Here is a 22144-nt window from a genome sequence, read left to right as displayed (position 1 = left end):
ATCAGACTACACGCAATACAGGCCAACACAATACACGGAGACGATGACTGGCCACGTCAGTGTCCTCTGCATGTGTGTGTGTCTCTGGGATAAGTGCTCAGCTTCACCACAGGTTGAACCGCACAAGGAAAAGCAGCAGCCGTGTCCCCCAGCACGGGCAGAGGCCCCGGGTCCCCAGGCACTGCGCTGGGCTCCAGCAGCCGGGCAGGAGGGTCGTGGGCCGGGGTGGCTTGAAGGAGGCGGTGCTGCTCCTATCACTTAACAGAGATGAAAGTAAGGTTAGAATTCCCAAGGAAAAAGGAAATTAAACTAATTAAAAAAGGTTGTTTTTCTGCTCAGCTACACAAGAAAGCAGGATACCATAATCTGCTGAACCCGAAAGAAAAAGGCAGACACTGGTTTTGTCAAGGCAGCCTTTATTATTGCTCATGACCATTCCACATGTGATGTCCATGTTAACAGGCCCTGAACATTTGCTGATCCCATGGCACTTTGCATATCAGCAGGCCCTGATAACTGTGCTTTCACGGGCAAATGCCCGTATCCAGGGCAGATTCTAGCTCAGATGCCTTCCTGTACCTTCTAGCTCCAAATGGATATCCTACAGTACTGTGATGTATTTCTGTGCAAGAAAAACTGGTTCGATCAGATGAACAGGTATTATATCCACATGTTTTCAAAGAGGATGTAAAATCCCAGATACTTAACCAGCTTGAGAATGGAAGTGAAGTCTTGGAAAACGACTGCGAAAATTGAAAAATGCCAGTCTGATTACAACGATTTAATGTAAAGTAAACACTGCACAGTGAATACGGAAAGAACTTTAAATTTAGCTGAGAAAGAACCAGTGAAATAGAATATATTAAAATGAGAAATAAAGCACACACTCTTAACAATGGAGGAAATTAGGGAATAATTCAGTACATGTGAAGTGGTGGATTCACTTCATCTCTTGAAGTTTTCACAGTACGACTGAGCACCTTTCTCATCACTAGCACTGGGGAGCATCTGGGTGAATTACAACAGTCTATGAAATGCATTAAGTCACAGCATGTAATAAAACTTTGCTTTTAAGCTGCATGGCTTTGTTACCTGCAAATTTTCTGGTGGCTGAATTGTGGGAAACAAGGGGGAAAATAAAACCAAAATAAACAGAACATTTATCAAAGGAGATGAACAGCTGAAATGGGTCCTAGCATGACAGTTAGAAAGATAGTAAAAAGCATGTGAAATAAATTGAATGGGCAAATTATGTTCTCAGGTGCCTACATATTCAGATATACCAGTGTAAACTTGTCTGTGTGTACAGATATATACAGATATATGCCCTACAAAGAAATGCTGGGGCCATTTAAATAGGAACAACTATTTTAACACAAAGAAGAGAAGACCTGAATTTACAGCAGCAAAAGAGAGAGATATAAGTAAATCTAGCTGTTCAGTGGGATGAAATTTAACTTGTGAAGAAAAAAACCCCTTAATTCTGCATTTATTTTTTAATAGTAAATTAGAGTTTGTTTTCATACTTAGTATTGGGCATCTTTCACAAAGTCTTTCTGAACCTACTACTTGTTAGCAGGAACCATTTATGACTGAGATATGGGCAGCAAGGTGACTCGTGCAATCCTGTGCCCAAATGACTGAACTATTTGTCAGTGTGGCATTTCTGTGACCATAAATGCCACTACGCCTGTGCCAGCGTTCTCCATCAAAAGAGGCTGACTCCAGTCAGAGGAGACCCATCCTTCTCAGAAAGCACAGACAGCAGTTACCCAGCTTGTCCCGTTTCCAAGCTTTATGCCTCACCCAGGCAATTCCTCCTGATTCAGAAGCCCCAGGCTAATCAGCTGCCATCATCACTGCTGCTGGAGGGGCTAGCTACAAGGAAGGAAGGAAGCTACTTTTAAAGGAGATTCTGTGAGGAACTGTTGGAAAAATTGTCTTGGAATTATTCTGGAGGCAGTAGTCTGCACAAATTTTTTATAGTGACACCTTATGCATCACTAGTAAGGATAACAAAATTAAGGGAGACCTCAGTCCCTGAATTAGAAATTCAGAACAAAAACCAAAACAAATCTTCTAGGTATACTTTCATAAACAACAAAACATTATTTATATCATTACTTGTACAGCTCTAATCTTGGTGTGTGATTCAGTGCATTTGAACTATTCATGCAGTTGTCAACAGACCCAAGTTAAAACATGCTCTTCATATCATTCTGCCTTGCTTGCTCCCTGAAAGTGTCCAGCCTAAAGCCACCTTTACCAAATAGTGTTCTATTTACTGGAACAATTACCTTGTAAAGGCTCTATTAAAACAAATAAACAAACAACCCACCAGTCACCAACCCCAAAGGAAACACTCCTGATCTAAAAACACATATGAGGAAGTAACTTTGGTTCTTTCCTTCATAGGTCAGCAAGTTTATTATCACCTTCCTTATCACACCAACAGAACGGGAACGTCCCACAGCAGGGCTGCAGCCACGGCTTCCACACAACATTGTACAAGGAGAGCTGCTCTGGGACTGGAGTCAGTGTCCTGCGATGCTCTTCTATGGCTCTTCCAATCCTCCTTATGACAGTGTCAAAGAGGGGCTCAGTGTCAGCTGACAGAGGTTTGGCTTCTGAAGGGTCTCGTGAGAGATCAAACAGCAACGGAGGCTCATGATGGGTCACACCTTCCCCAAAACATGGGCAAAATCCTCTATCATAACAAGCCCCAGCCCCGGGTGGATGAAAGACTGGGGTCATATAATGAGCCTTCCAGATGGCTCCGCCTGGCAGGAAAGAAAGAAGGCTTGCAATGACACTGATGATTATCACAAGGCATTAGAAAAGCAAATGTTTTTCTAGAGTTTGTTTCTGGTTGCATTTCAGCTATACACTTATTGGTTGATATAGTATTGTAATTTCATTTAAAATTAAGTGCCACAGAATTAAAGAAATTTTGTAAAACAATTTCTGACGTTAGAGAATTTCTCTAAAATTTTCAGCAAACATCAGTTATACCTGACTTCGTTTTTTATGAAGACATGAAAAAAAGATTTGGGGTTTCCATGGCTTGCTTCCTTATTAAGGTAGCAGAAGGACAGACAAAGGACTGAGGCAAGGACATCTCCATGAGACAAGAGGGCATGGACTTTCCAGGCCTTACATTCAGATAGAGAGGTGGGCGAGACCCATCCTGAGCTCCAGCAGCCGGCCTGGCATGCCATCTGCCTCGAAGTCACGAACAAACTCTTTGTTCCATACAATACACACAATACTAGTAAGGTCTTTGCTACCTTACACTTGGAAAGCTGCAATCCCAGAAAAAATTACGTGAGACAAATCTGCCCTCCTGTAGATTGAACCCAATTCCTGGGAAAGAATTTCTGTACTCACTGTCCTTCTGGTGCCACCGCACAGCATGTAAGTGAATGCCACAGTAATGAAACAGGAACTCGTGCTCTGAGTGCTCAGCTGTTCCTCGCAGTAAAGGCATCAGATCCCGGCCATCAATTACCCTAACAGAAAAAACAGAGGCCATCAGACTGGGGTAAGCTGTACAGGGTTGCGTTCCCTCTGCACACCTCTTGCTGGAACTGGCAACTCTGACCGAGGAAGATGCTTGTAGAAGATTGCAGGTAGATGCTGAAACTCAAATGTAGAGAAGAGGCAACTAAGCTGTGGTAACATTTATGTGTCTAGAAAAGGAGCAGGAGTGAAAAAGAAAATGTGCAAACACTCAGAATGTGTTTTCAAACTAGATTTTTGATTGTCTTGGGAGAGAAGGAGGAATAAAGGACATTGTGTTTGTACCTGTCCTGGGGTAACACCCCTCCAGCCAGATGAACTACTGTAGGATAAATGTCCATAAGGCTTGTAGGTTCATCGATAACTGTGCCTGCAGGTAGCACTCCTGGCCATCTAAATATCCCTGGGACTCGGATTCCTCCTTCCCAGCCTCCCATAGCTTTTCCACCTTTCATTAAAAAAAATTAATACATTGTCATTAAAATAAATGCTTCATTTAAAACAGAGAAATTTTAGACACGTGTTATTGTATTATCATAAGCTGTCTAATGTTACCTTTAACAAGCCTTCCTTGCCCTTTTGGTTATACCATTAAGCTCCTCTCCTCAGCGTCAGTGAAAGTGTGTGCAGCATATCAGACCCCTCAACTGACCTCATACGCTTACTCCCTCCTATTGTTTTACAAACACATTGCCCCGTCAGAAGTCAGTGTGGATAAAACGCTCAGGCATGAAGTGATTTCCCAGCCTAGTTCTCTTTTTTCTTTTACAATCCTACGACATACCTGTTGTAGTTAAAACAAATGTTCAGATGTAAGACGCAACTAATATTTAACAAGAAGTTACACAATTCTAATCAAAATTAACTTGTAATCAGTTGCCTCATGAGGAAATGCCAGTTTGAGAACTCCTGCTTCTAAAGAACACCTGCACATATTAGAATTGCCTGAATTTTTTAATGCCTGATTAGAATGACACAAATTTCCTTCTTAATGATAAAACACTCTTACTCCTTGAGCGTACAGTCTTACCTAAACTTTACGGGTGTCCTGAGTACTTGACTGGGCTGTCGCTGTCCCTGACAGCTCTTACCTCTGTATATTCCATTCCAGCCACCCAGCTGCCTTATGCCTTCTTGTCTTTCCAGCCATCCACCATGATCAGAGGCAAAGTAAACTAGTGTAGTATTTTTCAAGCCTTCCTTGTCAATAGCGTCTAGAACCTGGCCTGTAAACGCAGGAATATGTGTCTATTAAAAAGCAAAAATATCAATTACACTGCATTCATCAATGTAATTTCTTACCTATGTAGGGCTGCTTATTGTTAAAAAGAAGCATTTTTTAGGATCAAGATTTGTAGTTCTGATTTCACTGTCTGTAAAAGCACAGAAAATTTGTGTTGTGCTGTAACCTCTTTATAATTAGTATTATCACAAAGGAGTGCAAGAGCCACAGTCACAGACCAGAAGCCTGTATTGTAAAGGGCAGAAGTGCCATGCGCTGTAAAAATATGGAAAGAAAGCATGATCTAAGGCCCCCAAAAAGTCAGATTCTACACTTTTGATGGCCCTTGTGAGAAATGAGGAAGAAATGTCATGTGTCCTTATCTTATATTGTCTAGACCACAGTTAGTATTTGGATTAAATTACTGGCTGGATATAATATGCATTAATAATATAGTTCTTTTTTATTTACAAGTCATTCTTGAGCTGTTTCTGATGTTTTTAGTTATATTTGTGGTGTGTAAGTGTTTGACAGGTAGGTTTGAAGACCAGTTCTTTCTGTACATGTACCTGATTCTTATCCCTTTTGCAATTGTGGCTGCTTTTCCTCTGCTGTGACTGGGTGATAAACAAGTCTCCTTCCCCTCCAGAAACCAGCTGAAAAATAACACGAATCTAATTTCTGGGAGCATCTCAATTAACATTTATGGACATTTCTGGATTTGTGAGCGGGCTCAAAAATGTTCAGTAATCTGCTGAATGCAGCAGTCACAGAGAAATAACCTGCTGGTTTACGCCTGGAATTTATTTGATTGTCAGTTCTATCACCTTCTGATGTGTGCTACTTAGAAATAGATAAGGCATGATCATAAGAGGCTGAAATTACCTGATCTTCAATAATCACAGAAAACTAAATAATTCTCAGTTCATGTAGTATTTAGCAAAAAGATCAGGAGAGCTCCTTGACAGGAGCCAACGTGGCATGGCTAAAACTGGTAAACGCTAGACAAGAAAACCTGAGTGAACAGAAAGGTGTATTTGTTCCAAGACTGGAGAGAATAAAAAGTCAACACTATAAGCCAACTGTGCTCATACAAGACTGACAGATGTTCATGAAAAGCTTAGGATATTTTTCCTTCTTGCTTTTAATTCTCTTCCTTGTTCATTTAAAAACAACTGCATTTTTATTATATATTCAGACCCAGGTATCAGGTAATTGGAGACATTGTAATTTGCTTCAGTGACTTACCCACCATCCAGTCCATCTCCTCTACATTGTCTCCATATAAACCATGGCTGCTCCTCCCAAGAAACTTCTCTGTGGTGAGGAGAGGGGTGTGGGAGTGTAAAAAGGAAAGGAAGAGGAGGAACGGCTTGTGCTTGTTTCTAAAAACCAGGAATCAACATTTTTTTATTAGGGAGGAAGGTTCTCAATACATACAGGGGTCAGTCATAATGGAAAATGATACTATGATTTCTGTGTATACATATTTCAACAATCACCTCAGAAACATCTCACTTTGTAAGGTATTAAAATCCAGTGGTTAGGATCTGACTGATAAATTGATGTTTGGCCTATATAAAATGACCCTCTTTACTCCCTGAATCATACATGGAAAAGTTTTGGATTGAAGCTCTACTTTGTGCTATTGCAAACCACCACAGCGCTGCTGAAACGAAGGCAGCAGGTTCATCTCCTGCCAGCTGTTGCCCACGTTTCAGTCCATACGATAAGGCTACCTTACATCTCTACTTCTCCTTTCCCAGCCCACACACATGCATTTCTTCCATCTGCTGCTATCCCTTATGGCTGTGATGTTGGTCTCATTGATGGAAATATGCGTTTCCTCAAAATAGCCTAGAAATATTTGATCCCACATGTAGAAATTTGGAAATGTTATCAGCTTTAGTAAAGCTAGGAGTAACAGACACCCTTGAGCAGCAGCTGATTTTTTAAATAATGTGATATCATTATGAATGTTATTAATAATTAATAGGCATTATAGTACTTATAATCCTATGTAATGTTATGAAAATTATAAAGACTTCACATGGGAAAGTGTGGTTTAGAAGTTGCAAGGCATGCAAGGAGCAGAAAAAATGCGATCAAAGGAAACACACTTTACCTTTCAATAAATGAAATGGACTCTCTCAAGATAAGGGACGTAGTCCTGTCTGTCACCATTGGCTGCTCAGTAACTTCATGGTTTCTCATCATAATGCAGTTCCAGTATCGTACAAACCCATAACTTGAGAACCAGGATATGAAGAACAGGAGACTAAACCCAGCAAGGCAGGTCAGCGTTTTCCAGCGGACTGAAATCAAGCCGGTCAGTCGTCCTAGGGTGGCGGTGAGTGTAACGAGACCAATCATCTCAGTGTAAAGCCAGAGTCGTCTTCTAAAGACTCTGTCCATCTCTGGTGTTTCCATTGGTTGGCAGTCACTTATTAGCGTAAAAGGCATCCCATAAAAATAGTCAAACCCATGGTTTAAAGGGTGATGGCAATGGTCGTTGCGGGATTCACAGTTAACACCTTGATGCCATTTCCCTGAAAATAGGGAACATTAAAATGTGAGGAGATAATACTTAAGAGTGGGCTTTTCCTTGTACAAAACATTTCTCAAAAAATGGTTGGGTGTTTTTCCTATTTGTGATAACTTCTTCCTACACATATATACTGAGTATGTAGTGATATAATGGGATAAATCTTACAAATGATGAAAGTAAACCTCTAAAATGATAAATTTCCAACAGAGTTATTGGTGGTCTGTATACATATTCATGCCCTGTAGCTTTGATCAAACATAAAAAACTGGACTAGGGAAAAAAGGGAACTAGAAATTGAGAAAAAAGTCAGGTTTTCAGAACTGAGCAAAAATGTACTGCCGTCCTGAGACAAATTCACAACTAATTCTTATTGTGGAATAAAGAACTCTGTACTCGTAGAGGATATTATCCTAAAAAAATGGTTCACTATGTTACCAATACATATACTAGCAGCCAACCCTGAGTAATTTTTAATAGAATTGCTGTGTACTACAACAGGAGCAGAAAAAAAAAACTACTTCAGAGGGAAAAAATTGCTGCTTTTTTGATATAAATATAAAGAAAGAGTGAAAAGTCTACTCTAGGTGGATAAATTGCTTTCAGCTAAAAATCTCTACTCAATTTACCTCTCGACATATTGAGAGCCAGTGATACAATGAAAGAGGTTTGTAATCAATACATAGATGCATTGGTCATAAATACAGTTGCAGCTAAAGTATCCTTGGTCCTACATCGACATGCTATAAAAGACTCAAATCTCCAAAAGATAAACTAAGTGTATAATTAAGATAATCTTTGAGGGCATATGTTATACAACATTAGCTTTCTGACTGCAAAGAATCTGCAAAACATTTCCCAACAAAAAGTCTCATCAAGCTGCAGGCTATTAATAGGGTTTAACTCTGCAATTAGACTGGTTGTGCTCAGAGCAAAACAATCACAAACCATTCAGGTGAGACTATTTAGTGCTCATTCAGCTGTGGTCATGTGGGTAGATGTTTTGTAAGATTTCTTGCTTCGTGGCTTGAGTGTAAAGTTGTTCTTGTGGTTGTTGGGGTTGTTTTTTTTTTTGTTGTTGTTTTTGGTGTCACTTACCACCAGTGCTTTCCATCATTCCCTAAGGTGCAATTAATCACAATCTGTCAATCCAATTAAACTAAGTGATACTTTTGGTGTCTATGGTGTGATTTTAGCCAAGATGCCCGCAGGTGAAATGCCAGCCCATTTTGCTAGCTAGCTTCTAGGAGGGACACAGCACAAAATTCCTGCAGGAGACAGGGAGACTTTGGCGAAATGGAGATAAATCTGATTGTTTTGTTAGTGATTACACATGCTGAAGCCAAGCTGAAGTACGTGGCTAACAGATGTGGGCTTTTTTTATAAGCTGGTTAAAAGAACTAAAATAATACAGCTTCAAAACCAACAGGAGAAGATTCAGTAATACAGGACTTAAAATCCTTGGAGAGCTTCATTTAGTATTGTCCTGTATAGCTTAGATTTATTCTGCTGAATGAATACAAATCTATTCCTGCAGACACTTTTATTAGTAAATTCAGTTTGTTTGTGCAGCCGGTGTTTTTATGTGTCAGACACAGAGTTTGGATACTGACATTTAGGTGCTCAGTTGAGGTAGGGCAAATAATAGCTAATTATTCAGCTCAGGAACATTTGTGTTTTATCAGTCTATGGAACTATGTGATGTACCTAAGATAAATAATTATATGCAGCTGGATCATGACCAAAAGTTACAACGGTATTAAAAAAAAAGTCCTGTAAAATATAAAGGAAAATGGAATTCTTATTAATGCTGAAGGAGGCAACATTTTGTGGGCTGTACTGAAATCCTGGTGAACTATAGTGGCAAGCGGCAATTAAATAAAAAATAATTGCTCTGTTTGTTTTTGAAAGGCCAAATCCTGTGCTATTATGAACTGACTCTATTGTTTTAAGTAGCAGTTGTTCCCTTTTGTTGTGAACCTGCTCTGAGCTGTGTAAAGCATTGGCATGCAGGTTTCAGTGGAACTCATATTCTTGTTTTTTATGAAATAGCATTGGAAAAACTATCATACACCTGGTAGAATAGTATTCAAGAAATATTAACATATTTTCCATTTTCTGTTTTAACAACTACAGCTGTGCTTGAAAGAACGTCAACAGTAAATATTATTCTCTATCAGATGCCTATTATTTTAAGAGAGATTCTTTTGCTCAGGATTTCTTCTTACAAGATATTCTTAAACCAGGAAATGAAAATATTGTAACTGAGGTATGAGCAGTTGCTAACTAAAACAAATGGTTTGGGTGAGACGTGTAGGTGAAACACATTCTAGGCCATCTTCAGGAGTGTCCCCTTACCTATCAGTCCTGTGCTGTAGCCTTGCTGCTGCAGTATTCTGGCAAAAGTGGTTTCGTTCGGAGGAAGCCCTCCTGAGCCGGCATTCCAAAAAATAACACGGTAATTGTTTATAGCATCCATCCCTACAAAATACAATAATAAATAAATTTAATAAATATAACTGGTAGAGTACTTCTATCAAATACCTTTCCTTGTTTCCTGGTTTTGTTAGTATTATAGTGTTAAGTGTTTATTTAATGTTGCTTGTTTGGGGAAATTAATCTAGGACACTGGACAAGAATAAGAAAGAGTTAAGTTTCTGCATTGTATAATACCTGTTCTTCTTTGTCTCTCATAATGGGATATTTTATTTTATTTATTTTATTTTATTTAGAATGGCAGAGTTGTGTAGAAGATTTTATATGCGGCATCCAGGCTGTATGAAGTGCACTTACTTAGTGTGCTGTGAGGGTAGGGAGACTTCAGCCCTCTGTCAGCCTCAAACTCCAGCTTGCATAAGGCTGCCTGGGAACCCAGGATTTCCCTGCATGGTGGCATGGCTGGCATCCAACTTCTGAAACCCACAGAGTAGCTATCTAGCACTATAATCTTCTCCTCACCTGCAGGTTTACACCCTGTTATTTAGCATTAAATACTGGCGTAATCCCATCATACAACATAATGTGAAGTTCAATCTGTCATGGAAGCGTAGAATGTGTCCGACCCTGTTGTTACAGGGGGAGAGAGTCTGTTCAAGCTCATGCGCATTTTCAAGCTATCTGTCTAGGATGACATGTCAGCTTTAGAATGCCTCAGGAATGAAGGTACTTAAGATCATTTGCAAGAGAACAAGCATTAGAGAGTCACTGTTAGAAACATGTAGGGCTATTTGTTTTTCATACCTCTTCATCTCAGCGATGCAGTTTGACAGGATAGTATTTTTTTCTTCAAAAACAGAACTTGGGAAAATAATATAGCTGTCAAACTGTTATTTCATAGGATGGATCAATTCTGACACATAGGTAACAAAGCTTTCCTGTAAATGACTTGTTCTGCACCTTGACTGGAGGAAATGGATACACACCTGCATAGATCCGCTCTGCTCTCTCCAGGGCTGAGCTGTTTCTGATACCTGGTGAGAAGTCACTCATGACAGAAATTAATGTAACTAGTGCTTTAGAAATGTGTTATTATTATCTGTGTTTTGTGTAATGACTTCTTTGAACGTGACAATTTGTACTACCTCTATTCTGACTGCAATCTGTGCAGTAGAGCACCAAAATGCAACAGAGGTTACGAGCTGGCAGGGAGAAAGCTGCTCTGCAGAGCTGGTTCTTATGTGCCCCAGATGGTTCCTTGTACCCCATAAATCTAGATGCCACCTCAGAGGTACTAGACCTAACTGTTGTGTCTTTGTGTGCCTCAGTGAGGGATGACACGCCTGTGGCACCCCTTCTATTTGCACACCCTCATTTCTCATGTGCCCGTTGTAAGACATTGTTTCTTTCAGCAATAAAGAAATGTTTAAAGGTTGCTTGGTTTTGCAAGGCAAACCTGATCGGAGGGGATATCTGCCAGTGAGGAAGGCTGCTCTGCTGGGGGTGCAAAGTGGAGCCGCAGCTATGTGTTGGGTCAGTTTCACTCCTTCCTTTGCCAGGCGATCAATGTTAGGGGTCCTAAAAATGCAACCATCACTGTCAGATATCATTCAGAGGATCTTCAAGGGAATGGGGATGAGGAATAATATACTTACATTTATTCTGGGAAGTTTCTTCTATCTGAAGATAGCCAGGAAATATTTTATTTTTTAATTTTATTTTCATTTTCTCAAGTGAAGGGGAAAGATTTTTTTTTTTTCTTTCTGATCACTATCTGGATAAATTTCAAGCCAATCATTCCTTGTTTTTTCCCAAGTCCTATGAAGGGCCTTGCAGAAATGTACCCTACTGCTCTTGAAAAGGAAACTCATGCCTTGGGGATGATGCTATGCTGAAGTGGAGTCCTGGCCATGCAGAGCCCCTTCAGCCACCTATGGTCACTCGCTACCTGTCAGAAACTTGCCAGCCGGTGCCGGTCAGGGTGAGATTCTAAGAACTCTGCTGGATGAGGGGAATGAACGTACCAAGTTTGGTTTTGTTCAAAGAAGTGACAAGCTGGCAGGAAGTCAGCAGGCAATACCATGACACGATTTTCAAAGAGTAGGCAAATTCTATGTCCTTGGGTCTGAAAAGAGAAGTGTTTCCTAGTAACATAGCTCACTGCAGCGATACATACTGCATTTTGATGTGAGACTGGAGAAGAATGGCAAAACAGAGTCAAATGAGGTAACGAGGCCTGATATGTTGAAAGATGGGACAACATTTCTATCTTCAGGCATGTGCAGGAGCTTAGTGTTTCTCAATGTCAGGCAATTAAGGAATACACAAGAATGGTGGACATATTCCCACAGTAAAGCAGCTCAGGACAGCAGCCAGAGCTGGCCCTGGGAAAGCCCCCTCGGATGTGAGATAATCCTGGTAGTGCTTTACATTTACTGTTAATGGCACCCATGGGAAATCCTCCCACTTCTCTAGGAAATGAACTTGAAGAGAGCTCAAATAGCTGATGATGGGCAGAGGACTGCAGTCTTACATTAAATAACAAACCAGCTCTGCTCACTGTTATGCTCTGTTTCCTTACCTGATAGTATCATTCCCATAGCAACCTACATCCCCTATGCCGAGGTCATCAGCCATCAACAGGACAATATTTGGCTGTGTGAGGGTTGCAAGCTGTGTCAGTGGTGGCTGCAGAAGCAGACCAAGAATCAGTGGTGTGACCAGAGATATCCTGAAACACAGAGGAAGGAGAGAAGCCAATGACCAGGCAATTCATCCCTGCCACTGCAAGTGGCTGAAGACCCTCCCGTATCAGCTTGGCTGCAGACCAGACCATGATCTGCCCAGGTCACGAGGGTGTGTTAAACTGTGATCATTGGCCCAAACAGATGTCATGAAAAGGAAAATATCAGGACCATAACTTTAAAACCTCCTTTTCTGATTGTTCTCAAACTTCCTATGAGCAGCGTCACTTGGGAATTTACATGTGACAGATGATGTGTAAGTTATTTTGCTTTAGTGGCTTGGGGTGTTGTTTAGAAGTTGGTCTGGGAAACTGAGAATGGGATCAACTTCCTCTGACATTCTTCTCACTAATACCGGAACCTCTGTGTTTTGAAAAAGTTAGGAACAAGAAAAACAAGCAAACAAAAAACAGTCACATTGTGCGTATAATTTATAGATAAACAACCCTACTCTTTTATAATACAGTATTATGTCATTATTAAACTTCACTCACTTTAGATCTAAGTATGATATAACAATAATTAATGAACTTTTTTCTTACCAGTAAGATGTTAGTTGCCAAATCATTTCTGCATTTGGAATGTTCAGATCCTGCCAAACCATGAGAGAGCACCTTGTCATGTTTGCATCTTCCTAGTAGTCACTGCAATAAAAATAGATAAAAAACTTAATCAAAGCCTGTCAACATTCTCTGTTTTATTTACTTCCATGCACTTCAGATCAGACCATAAATGAAAAAGAGTAAAGGCATGAATATTATTTTTACTGCTAGCACATCTTCACTTAGAGGTATTTGTCTTTTTGTGTAGAGTTTATCTTAAAATAGCAAAATAATCCTCTTTTGTTACACAACTCAGCTATATGAAATATACTTACTGTTCAGAAAGAAAGAGAAGAGCTTTTTAAAATCCAGTCCTCAGTATAATTTATTTTTCTGTAATCACAGAGACAGTAGCAGCCTGCTGCTTCTTCACATAATGTGCCAAGTTTCCTTTCAGGCTTGTAAGAGAGATCTTTAGTTGTAGAAATTCCAGTCATCCTATTCCAGTGATGACATTTCCTTAGAAGACACTGAATTCATGACCTCCTGTTGTTTGACTCTGAGCTGAGCCTTTTCCTTCTTTGTATGTGTCAGATTTCTGTGTGATGCTCTTTTCCCCCTCTCTGCACAGCTTTCTGCAAAGGTTCCTCTGGGGCTTTCTCTTTCACTGCCAGGACAAGACAAACTGTTTAAAGGCTTTGAAGTAAGGGCCAAATGACCTTGGTTCAAAGGCTTTAAAATAGACTCCTTTCAAATTTATCCGGTCTGCTTGAACCATCCCAAGCATCTCAATTTTATAAATTATATTTGTTTCACATTTCATTTTCCAGAAATGATAGCATTTAGCAGCTTAGTTAATACCCACATTTCTTACATTTTATTCATCAGCACTACAGGCCTCAGTGAGAAAATTTAAATTTCTATACTTAGGAAATTGGCATTCAAACAGATCTAAACATTTAATTACAGGCACCAATGCTAAATAATGTAGATGCAGCCTCGCTATCTACAGACACTCAGACTTAGCTTCCTGCAGTTGGATTTATGTCTGTGCTGCATCCTGAGTAGGTATAGAAAAGATACAGTATAGAAAAGATACTGGAGGATGCCTTAGCCATCTTTTACATACACATACTATGTGCCTCCAAAACAGCTGAAATAAATGGGAGTTGGAAATATTCAAATTTAACTGTGCAATTGCTTGTCACTAACTGCCTGTACTTCACAGTAGAGATACACTGATTCAATGCACAGGCTGGAGCTTAAGGCTGAGTTTCTTCAGAAGCTGCCTGTAAAATAGCACGTAATATACAGAAAACAGTTACTGCACCGACTGATATTGTCCCCGTGAAGCCATTTCCTTAGTGAGACGTGATGAGAGTCCAGTTAGAAAAACTTCAGCAGCTCAAGTGGGAACAAGAAGGACAGTGAAAGCATCTTGCCCTTCTCCTCCCCTTTCTGAGAAGCCAGAGGAGCCCCAGGTCCCCGCACTGCAGTGCAGCTCCTTGCTCAGCCCCTGGCAGGTGGGGCAGCAGCAAGCGCCCACCTGATTCAGCCATCAGCAGTTTGGAGGATGACTTTCTGGGGGCCTCTTTGGGACCACTTTTGCCAAAGTGGCACTTAAGCCATGCTAAAAGCAAACTGTCCACTTTGCAATCTGAACTGAATTCAGCTTAAAGCAAAACTTCTCCCTCCCCCATTGTTTAACACCCCCCAACAAAGTAATTTAGATTTTATCCCTTTCTTCATCCATTTCAATAATCCAGGGATGAACAGCTTGCATACATTTCATATTTTACTGTTTTCCTTCGCTGATTGAACTTTTGTAATCTGTCTTTACTTTCCTATGAAAATACTCACAAGATGGTGAAATCCCAGTTCAAGCCAGTTTGCATAAGAGAAAATATTCATAATTTTAGATTAACTCAGATTCACATTTCACAAAAACAGTACCCATTTGTGGCATCAGTATGGCAACACTCGGTGAAAGGTCTTGCAGGTAATTCCATTCAGTTTGGTACTGTTCAGACTGTGAAAATGTCCTCTAGAAATTCCTGTTTTGTAGACTTGATATAGATACAATAAAAGCCAGACTCATTATAACAAGTTGCCTGCAGCTGACTTTGCCTGCACTTTGTATGCAGGCATGTATGAGAATAAAGCTGTTGCAAAGGGAAATGCCTTTTAAAAACTTCCTCCAGATATTTTTATCTACAGAAACAAACAAACAAACAAACAAAATCGAAATGCCCATTAAAAGTTTTTCTGTGCATTTCCCAACATAGAAAGGGAGGAATACAGTACCTGGTCAAGTTACTCTCAAATCAGGCAGCTGATAGACTGGAGCATGAGCTTATTTTCAGTTGACTTAAAACCATTCCAAAGTTTTCCGCACGAGGACTGCTGCTAAAGCACAGCGTCTAACATCTGTTTCTGAAGGCAGTCTTTAAATCTGCCCTAGCTGCTCATGCGCACTTTGCCACAGGAAAGCCGTGTTATACCGGAGCTTCCAAGCGGCTGGATAGTCAAATTTATCCCACAGTCCCTTAATCTGCACGTCCCACTGCCATTTGCACAATGATGACATTCATACATGCCTGAGGGTCGGGCTGGGGAACACCAGAAATGTAGCTAAAATGCTTTCTGCCCGAGCAGTGGTTTCTCAAGGGAAGGGAAGGACCTCTTCCTTTCAAGTCTGAGACACTCCAATGAAAGGCACTATAAATAACAGTTCCCTATAAACCTCTCCTCCTTTCCACCAAGGAAAACAGAAAATTGCTGTACTTACGAAGCAGCAATTCTTTGCCTGTAGAAATAGAAATCTTCACTTTATGGCAGCCCTGAGTGCCTGCAGCAATGACAAGGCCATCTCCGCACACGCAGTGAGAAACAGTTTTAGGGTGTGGAGAGGAAATGCCAGCAAGAGACCTGAATTTACTTTTGCAGAAAGTGAGTCATTCAGCTTCACTTCTGAGCGCTGCCTATTTCCTAGTCATCACTCAAAGGGTCAAAATAAGATTATATACTGGCTAATGCTTTCTTTCGTGATTTTTCTTGTTTGAGTCCTGGAGAGCATGAGATACTATCAAACAGCAATCTTGCTTTACTGTCAGAACTTGCTGTGTTTTCATATTTTAAAAGAGAAGGGAGATGGTGGTGGTGGTTCATCACCAATTGCAGTGCTTAGGTTGGTTTGCTAGTGGAGCACCTCTGAGGCTAGGTACAGCACCACAGGTGTTCCCTGCCCTCCTCTCTCCCACCCCAACATTTCCACGATGGAGTGGTTACAGCCAACACACACCAGAGAAGTGATGTGTCTGGTTTTCCTTCTCTCAGTCCCTGCTTCCTTATCCCCACCCATGTTATATCAATCTCAGTCTGTACCTTTCCCCTTCACTGTGCCTTTAGCTCTTCAGGATTCACTAAGGTATGCAGCATTTCTTGTTGTCTGATGCCCTCTGCTGCTGTGTATTTTCTAAAAAGAAAGGACCTTCTGAGGCACTGGGTTTTTCTGTCCAGGTTGCAACTAGTCTCAGCTGGGCCCTGCTGACTGGCAGAGTCCCTCCTGCAGTTGGGGTGTCCTCCACAGCTCTCCTATTCTCCTCGTGTTTTTCCAGGACCTCTTGCAAATTCTGTAGGAGTTGTAACAGGGAACCACAAAGTATAACTGCTATGTTATTTACTAAATTTAGAGTAAAGCAGAAAATTTAATGCATGTCTGCAGTTACACTGCAGGGACACATCTTTATTGTTTTGTATGTAGCTGCCTTCTAACACGGAGAGAGCTAGACCAGATCACTGCTGTAAGCAGCGCTTGTTGAAAGCTGGCTGCTGGGAATTACCTGTCCGGGCACAGATCTGGTGTATTGAAGATAAAGGAGGGAGGGTAGCGCTTGTGGTCTAAAGACCTTCCTCTCGCAGTGACAACTTGTGCATATTTTGGTGTTTGATCTTTGAAGGAGGGAAAGGTGAATGCCCTCTCACTGATGCCACGTAAAGAGGGCATTTTTAAAAGGCTTAGACAAAGCTAAATCTGTTCCCGGCCACGGCACTAACTGGCTCTACCTGTTTTGGGGAAAATATTTAGAAAGTCCATACTCCTTCAGAATGTGGAATGAATGGGGAATTTTGAAGAAACTTTGCATACTCTTGTCTTTTACCTTCATTTTCTTTAAACTGAGTACTGGAGGAAGTAGCGCTCACTGACCCTATTAAATTACTTCTACATTGAAGAGTTGAAGGCCCGAGTTAGTAGCGGTTTGATACTAGGATATGAGGCTCCCTCTAGTGACTAATTTATTTTTCAAATCTTGTTATGTTTCAGAGGACATTTGATTCACCTTTCTAAAAGTCATTGCACAGTGATGTAAAATGATGTTATTTCTCTGAACGCTGATTTACACTAGGTCTTCAAGGCCTGAATGCCCAGAAGCAGTTGCAGAGCCTTACCTGTTGTCCTGGAGCATGTAATCCAGGTTTGCAAGACTGGGAAGGAACCTGGTTCGTGCACTCCAGGACTGCTCTGCAACGTTAGCCAGAGTGCAGTCAGTGGGGGCGAGCGGTCACTTCAAAACTGCACTCCTTGTCTGGGGTAAAGCAGTAATTCTGGTGCCCCAATTCCTGCCTAAGGCTCGACTTAGAAGGCTGGTGCTCACAAGTCTCAGAGAACGATTCAGACTGCCTACACACTATTTAACCTCTCTAGAAAAGTTAAAAATCAGTGTGTGTCTCCATTTTTGAAAAACAACTTGCAGTGCTGTCTAAGCATGACAGCCTACTATGGCCAGTATAAATGGTAGGGCCAGGAACTTGCATGTAGGCATGATCTAACTCTTCAGCAGAGTGGGATAGGAACTTAGCTAAAAAATTGAAACCTTTTATTCTGGATCTCGCTCCCATGATTTTTGGTGGATTTTTAAATTTTTTTAACTAAAACCTGGGAATAGGGTGTATAAAGAGCACTTACAACAGGAACCATGCCTCTGGTTTTCCCTTTCTGCAATCTCATCTTTTATAAAAAAGATGGATATTAGCTTTCTTTAGAGTAGCTTATAGCTTGTTATAACGTAGTTAAAAGCAAAAAGGGACATGACCACTATGTCCAGCTCAGGAAAAACTGCTGTAGATGTTCTTAAATGGAAATAAATTAGTCTTCTCCTTCTTGTGCTTGCCTGCACAAGAGGGTGCTTGATTCAGACTCTTGAGGCCCTTCTGCTGGCCTTGGTCCTGCAGGTTTTTTTGTCACAGGTTTACATCTTCCTTTTTTTGTTGGCTTATTCCCACTCAGGAGCGCACAGCCCTTGTGTTGTCCCACAGAGGTGGCCACGTCTCTGTATGCCGCTCTAGAGGGGCACCCGCCTCCTCTAAGTACCTTACCGTCATTCCCGCTGTTGACCTCTCTGGACAATGCAGGCCATGCATGCAACCGTGGCAGTCTGCATGGATACTGCTTTTTAGGAACAGTCACATGTGAGTTAAGTGCTTAATAACAGGCAGGTGGTCTCTTGTCCTCTCTTCCTTCTACTGCACTGAAGGTAGTGATAGCTTAATGTGTGTGAATACATATGTACGTACCAGCTTATTTAAAATATTTCTGTTTTTTTTCCTATGGGAAAAAAAAGAAAAATAGATTGAGACCAGTTTTTAGGTAGTCGAGGTTGCTAGACTAAAATTTACACTGAAAATATTAAAACCCAACCCAAACCAGAGTCTTTCACAAGTATCAATATAGAATGGGGAGATCTGAAAAAAAACCCACAGATTTTTCTGACAAGCTATAAAATACACAAACCTGATTTTTATTTTGATAGCTGGTGGAAGTAAGGCACATATCTAGCATGTTCTTAAACCCCCTGCCCTTTAAAACTGCTTAAATCTGTGAGAGGCTGGGATAAAGCACAATAGTGCATGAGGATCTGAAGGTATTACCTGATCCCATGTTCTGCTGCTTTATGAATTTTCCAGCACTGCAGGTGGTGTTGCAGATACCAAACGCTATAGTCTCAGTGGGGTGCTATTCCAACCAGAGGGGATGGTTAGAAATCTACACGATTTTGTTTCAGACTGCTTTCTGGTGCTGAGACTAAATACATTCACATAGGCAGAGACTATCTAGAAAAATTACTATGAGAATTTTGCAAAATATTTTTACTAGCATGATAATTTATAAGATAACATAGTGAAAAACCACAAGCCACCAGTGTAACTAAATAAAGACTAGATAAGGCACTCACAGGGTGTCACAGATTTTCAATGTTTTTATAAAATTGAGCAGTACAAAGTCAGGAATGCCTTTGTGCTAATATACTTTATCAAAGATCTTCTAGATGAAGTACCAGAGGCTTTAGTTCCTATTGCTTATTAATTAGCAATTAATAATAATGGGTATTAATAATTGCACATTATGGTAAAATTCTAGTAAAATAAACAGCTTAACAACTTTGAGTATTTCATATTCAGGTCAATTTCTCTGTCTTCCTGGAAAGTTGTCATTTAAACCCATGATAGAGGAAATCTACAGTTCAGCATCCACAGAAGTATGGAATCTTAAAAGAGAAAAGGTCTTGAAAGGCCTTAAAAATCTGGAAGCCATACCATAGAGCAAATGCTGCATACAGATTGCATATGACTTGCAGGGGACATAGAAACACTGATGTTTGTCTGCAGACAGACCCAATGGCAAAGTGAAAAAGAAACTCTGGAGTGCATTTTGGTAATGGTTACTATTCTAGATTTATAGCCATGATGCTCCTTGTTACTACAGTTCACAAGTCAGCTTAAAAATATCTTCAGTATTTTTTGGGCAACTGCCACAAGCTGCAGTTTCTGAGTTTAGCATTTTGAAAGCCATGACACATTTTGATTTCAAGCCTACAAATTGTAATCGTCACCACTGAAAAAAAAAATGGCGAGAAAAAAGTAGAACACTGACCTGTAAATACAGAGAATTACAAACAGTTCTTTTAAATCTAAGTCCTTTTAAAAGTATTTTTGTATTCCAAGCTTGCAAAAGAGCACTTGTCTTCTTGTCTTTCAGAACTGAGGATCGACTTCAGAGTAGATCCTCTTGCTTATTTAAAATCACAAGCCACATAAACCATCCATTGCAATTACAACAGTTGAGCATCTGAACAGCTCCAGCACTGCAAGAAGGAGACGTGCCAGTTCATCACAAGGAGATTGTTTGCGCTCTTAGGGAATGCAACTTTGCGCCAGGAATCAATGGTAGGAGCATCCCTAATGAAGCCACAAAGAAAGAGCTTTGCCCTGATGGTCTACACAGAACAAAAACATGGATTAGGAAGCCTGAAATGTTTCTGCATCAATGGCATCCTTAAGCCAAGGTTGTACTACAGACTTCTGCTGGCATAGCTATGTTGGTCAAGGGTGTGAAATGCATTTTTGCCAATGTACTGTGGGAAAAAAACAGCTAAAACTAAACTGCTAGAAATTATTTTAATTTTTGGTACAAGATGCATCTTCAGCAGAACTGATTGGCTGATACCATGTTCCTCCATGCCATTTAAGTGCTCTGAAAATGGATGTGGTCTCGTGCTTTTCACTCATGAATGTGCTCTTCTTCTAACATCTCACTTCAACATCTGTAGCCTTGGGGGGAGGCAAGTAGACAAAGGTATCAAAATACCTGTGGAATTTTTGCTTGTACCTTACATGCTGTGATCTGGAATCCAAATACTATAGCATCTGCAGCGCTGTAAAAATTCTGAGTACTATATTTCGCTCTCTCTATGCCAATTACCTATCAGTTTATGAAGTTCTAGATTTAATTCCTTTTCCCCCATGTGTACATTTTATTTTAATATGTCTGATTTTCCTACCCATTCCCTCCCTCTTGGCTTTTTGTGGTTTGTAATTAAGTACTGTAAACCCCCCTTTTCAAGGGCCAGTGAATTAAATTATACCACTAGTGTAGCTTGGGGAAGGTCACCACTACAGAATATACCCATTAATGTAATTAGAAAGCTTTATCTTTTGCTCCTTCTATATATATATCTACTGAGTCATTAAGAAATGTCTTTGCAATTGTGAATTCTCTTTCATTTTCTTGCTGCAGAAGTTTAAGTTGTAACTTTACAGCTGACGTATTAAGCAGATTTTCAGAAGCAGAATTAGAATTCCCTTCTTCCATTTATAAAATGAACAGTCTCTAATACTTGGCAAAATACTTCTACAGAAAACAAGTAAAATTTCCTTGTGTCTTACATTCCACATATTTACTAACTACAGCACTCATTTAAAAGTGTCTTTACTTTTAGTTTTATCCTGGAATTTACCAGCTTGGGTTTACAAATGAAGTGGATCAGATTTCCCACAAACTGCAGACGTACTTCCTCCCTTCCCATATTGTGTTACGGCCACTGGCCAGTTTCAAAATATTAAACAAACCAAGAGTTTCCCCTGTAGTTTTATAACTTAACTGGTCTCCAACCAGAAGTGCTCAGCAATACCAGGTACTTTATTTCTGCTATGCTGCCAAAGCCAATGTTTGTCTCTAGAGGCTCTCCTCGCTTTTGATCATCAGCAATATGGGCTACATCTACGTCCAGATTTACCAAGGGGCCAAAGAGGCTCCAGGCTCTCCATTCATTCCCAGATTTCTTTTCTTCTGCAAACCCTTTCCCCTCCTGCCCCACCACAGCCCCACAGCACACCCAGACCCAAGCCCCCTTGTTTCAGAGTCTTTACTAATACTAAATGCTCACTTCACTGCAGAAGACCTGGAGATTCATGTGCTCCCTGAGCAGAGTCTTGACTTTTCTCCAGCTCTCTCTTCCTACACATACCCCTCTCCGGGGAGACCCTTTGGTGTTTCAGAGGGCCTGGGCTGCCCAGGTATGTGTATCTATCTGACTATCTATCTCTGCATGCGAGAAAATTAAAAGCAGAATATTAGCAGTGGAAGCAGGTCCAGATGCAGTAATTTGGAGAATATTTGTTATGCTACAGAGCTAGCTAGGTTGTTAATAGGTATGGAAAATGTATCTGAAGAAATGCTAATTACCACAACCAAACAATTTTGTGCTCCGAAGAGAAGATTATACGAACAGTGTTTGGTATTACTTTTATGTGCAAGTTTCAGGCATTCATTAATGTAGCAACTGTGATCCAAAGTGTA

General features: G+C 40.5%; 1 protein-coding gene across 1 annotated transcript; it reads right to left on the bottom strand.

Annotated features, from left to right (window-relative positions):
• Nucleotides 1-409: 409 nt before the first annotated feature.
• Nucleotides 410-15566, bottom strand: LOC104049897 (arylsulfatase D). Its single transcript, XM_009510670.2, has 12 exons — nt 15313-15566; nt 13344-13675; nt 13009-13110; nt 12304-12453; nt 11179-11300; nt 9645-9767; nt 6867-7290; nt 5990-6126; nt 4611-4745; nt 3805-3967; nt 3388-3509; nt 410-2780 (listed from the first exon to the last, which is right to left on the bottom strand). Exons 3-12 carry the CDS (start codon nt 13086-13088, stop codon nt 2410-2412), a joined length of 1827 nt encoding a protein of 608 aa, XP_009508965.2. The 5' UTR covers nt 13089-13110; nt 13344-13675; nt 15313-15566; the 3' UTR covers nt 410-2409.
• Nucleotides 15567-22144: the final 6578 nt, after the last annotated feature.

This window comes from Phalacrocorax carbo, chromosome 1 (assembly GCF_963921805.1).
Source record: "Phalacrocorax carbo chromosome 1, bPhaCar2.1, whole genome shotgun sequence".
NCBI classification, from domain to species: Eukaryota; Metazoa; Chordata; class Aves; order Suliformes; family Phalacrocoracidae; genus Phalacrocorax; species Phalacrocorax carbo.
This window is presented reverse-complemented; position numbering and strand designations above follow the sequence as displayed.

Coding starts and splice junctions, on each gene's coding strand:
- LOC104049897 (XM_009510670.2), bottom strand. CDS start 13,088: ATGACAAGGTGCTCTCTCATGGTTTGGCAGGATCTGAACATTCCAAAT. Junction 4,746..5,989: donor GGAGATGGACTGGATGGTGG/GTAAGTCACTGA, acceptor CTGCGTTTACAG/GCCAGGTTCTAGACGCTATT. Junction 2,781..3,387: donor GCGGTGGCACCAGAAGGACA/GTGAGTACAGAA, acceptor CTTTCCTGCCAG/GCGGAGCCATCTGGAAGGCT.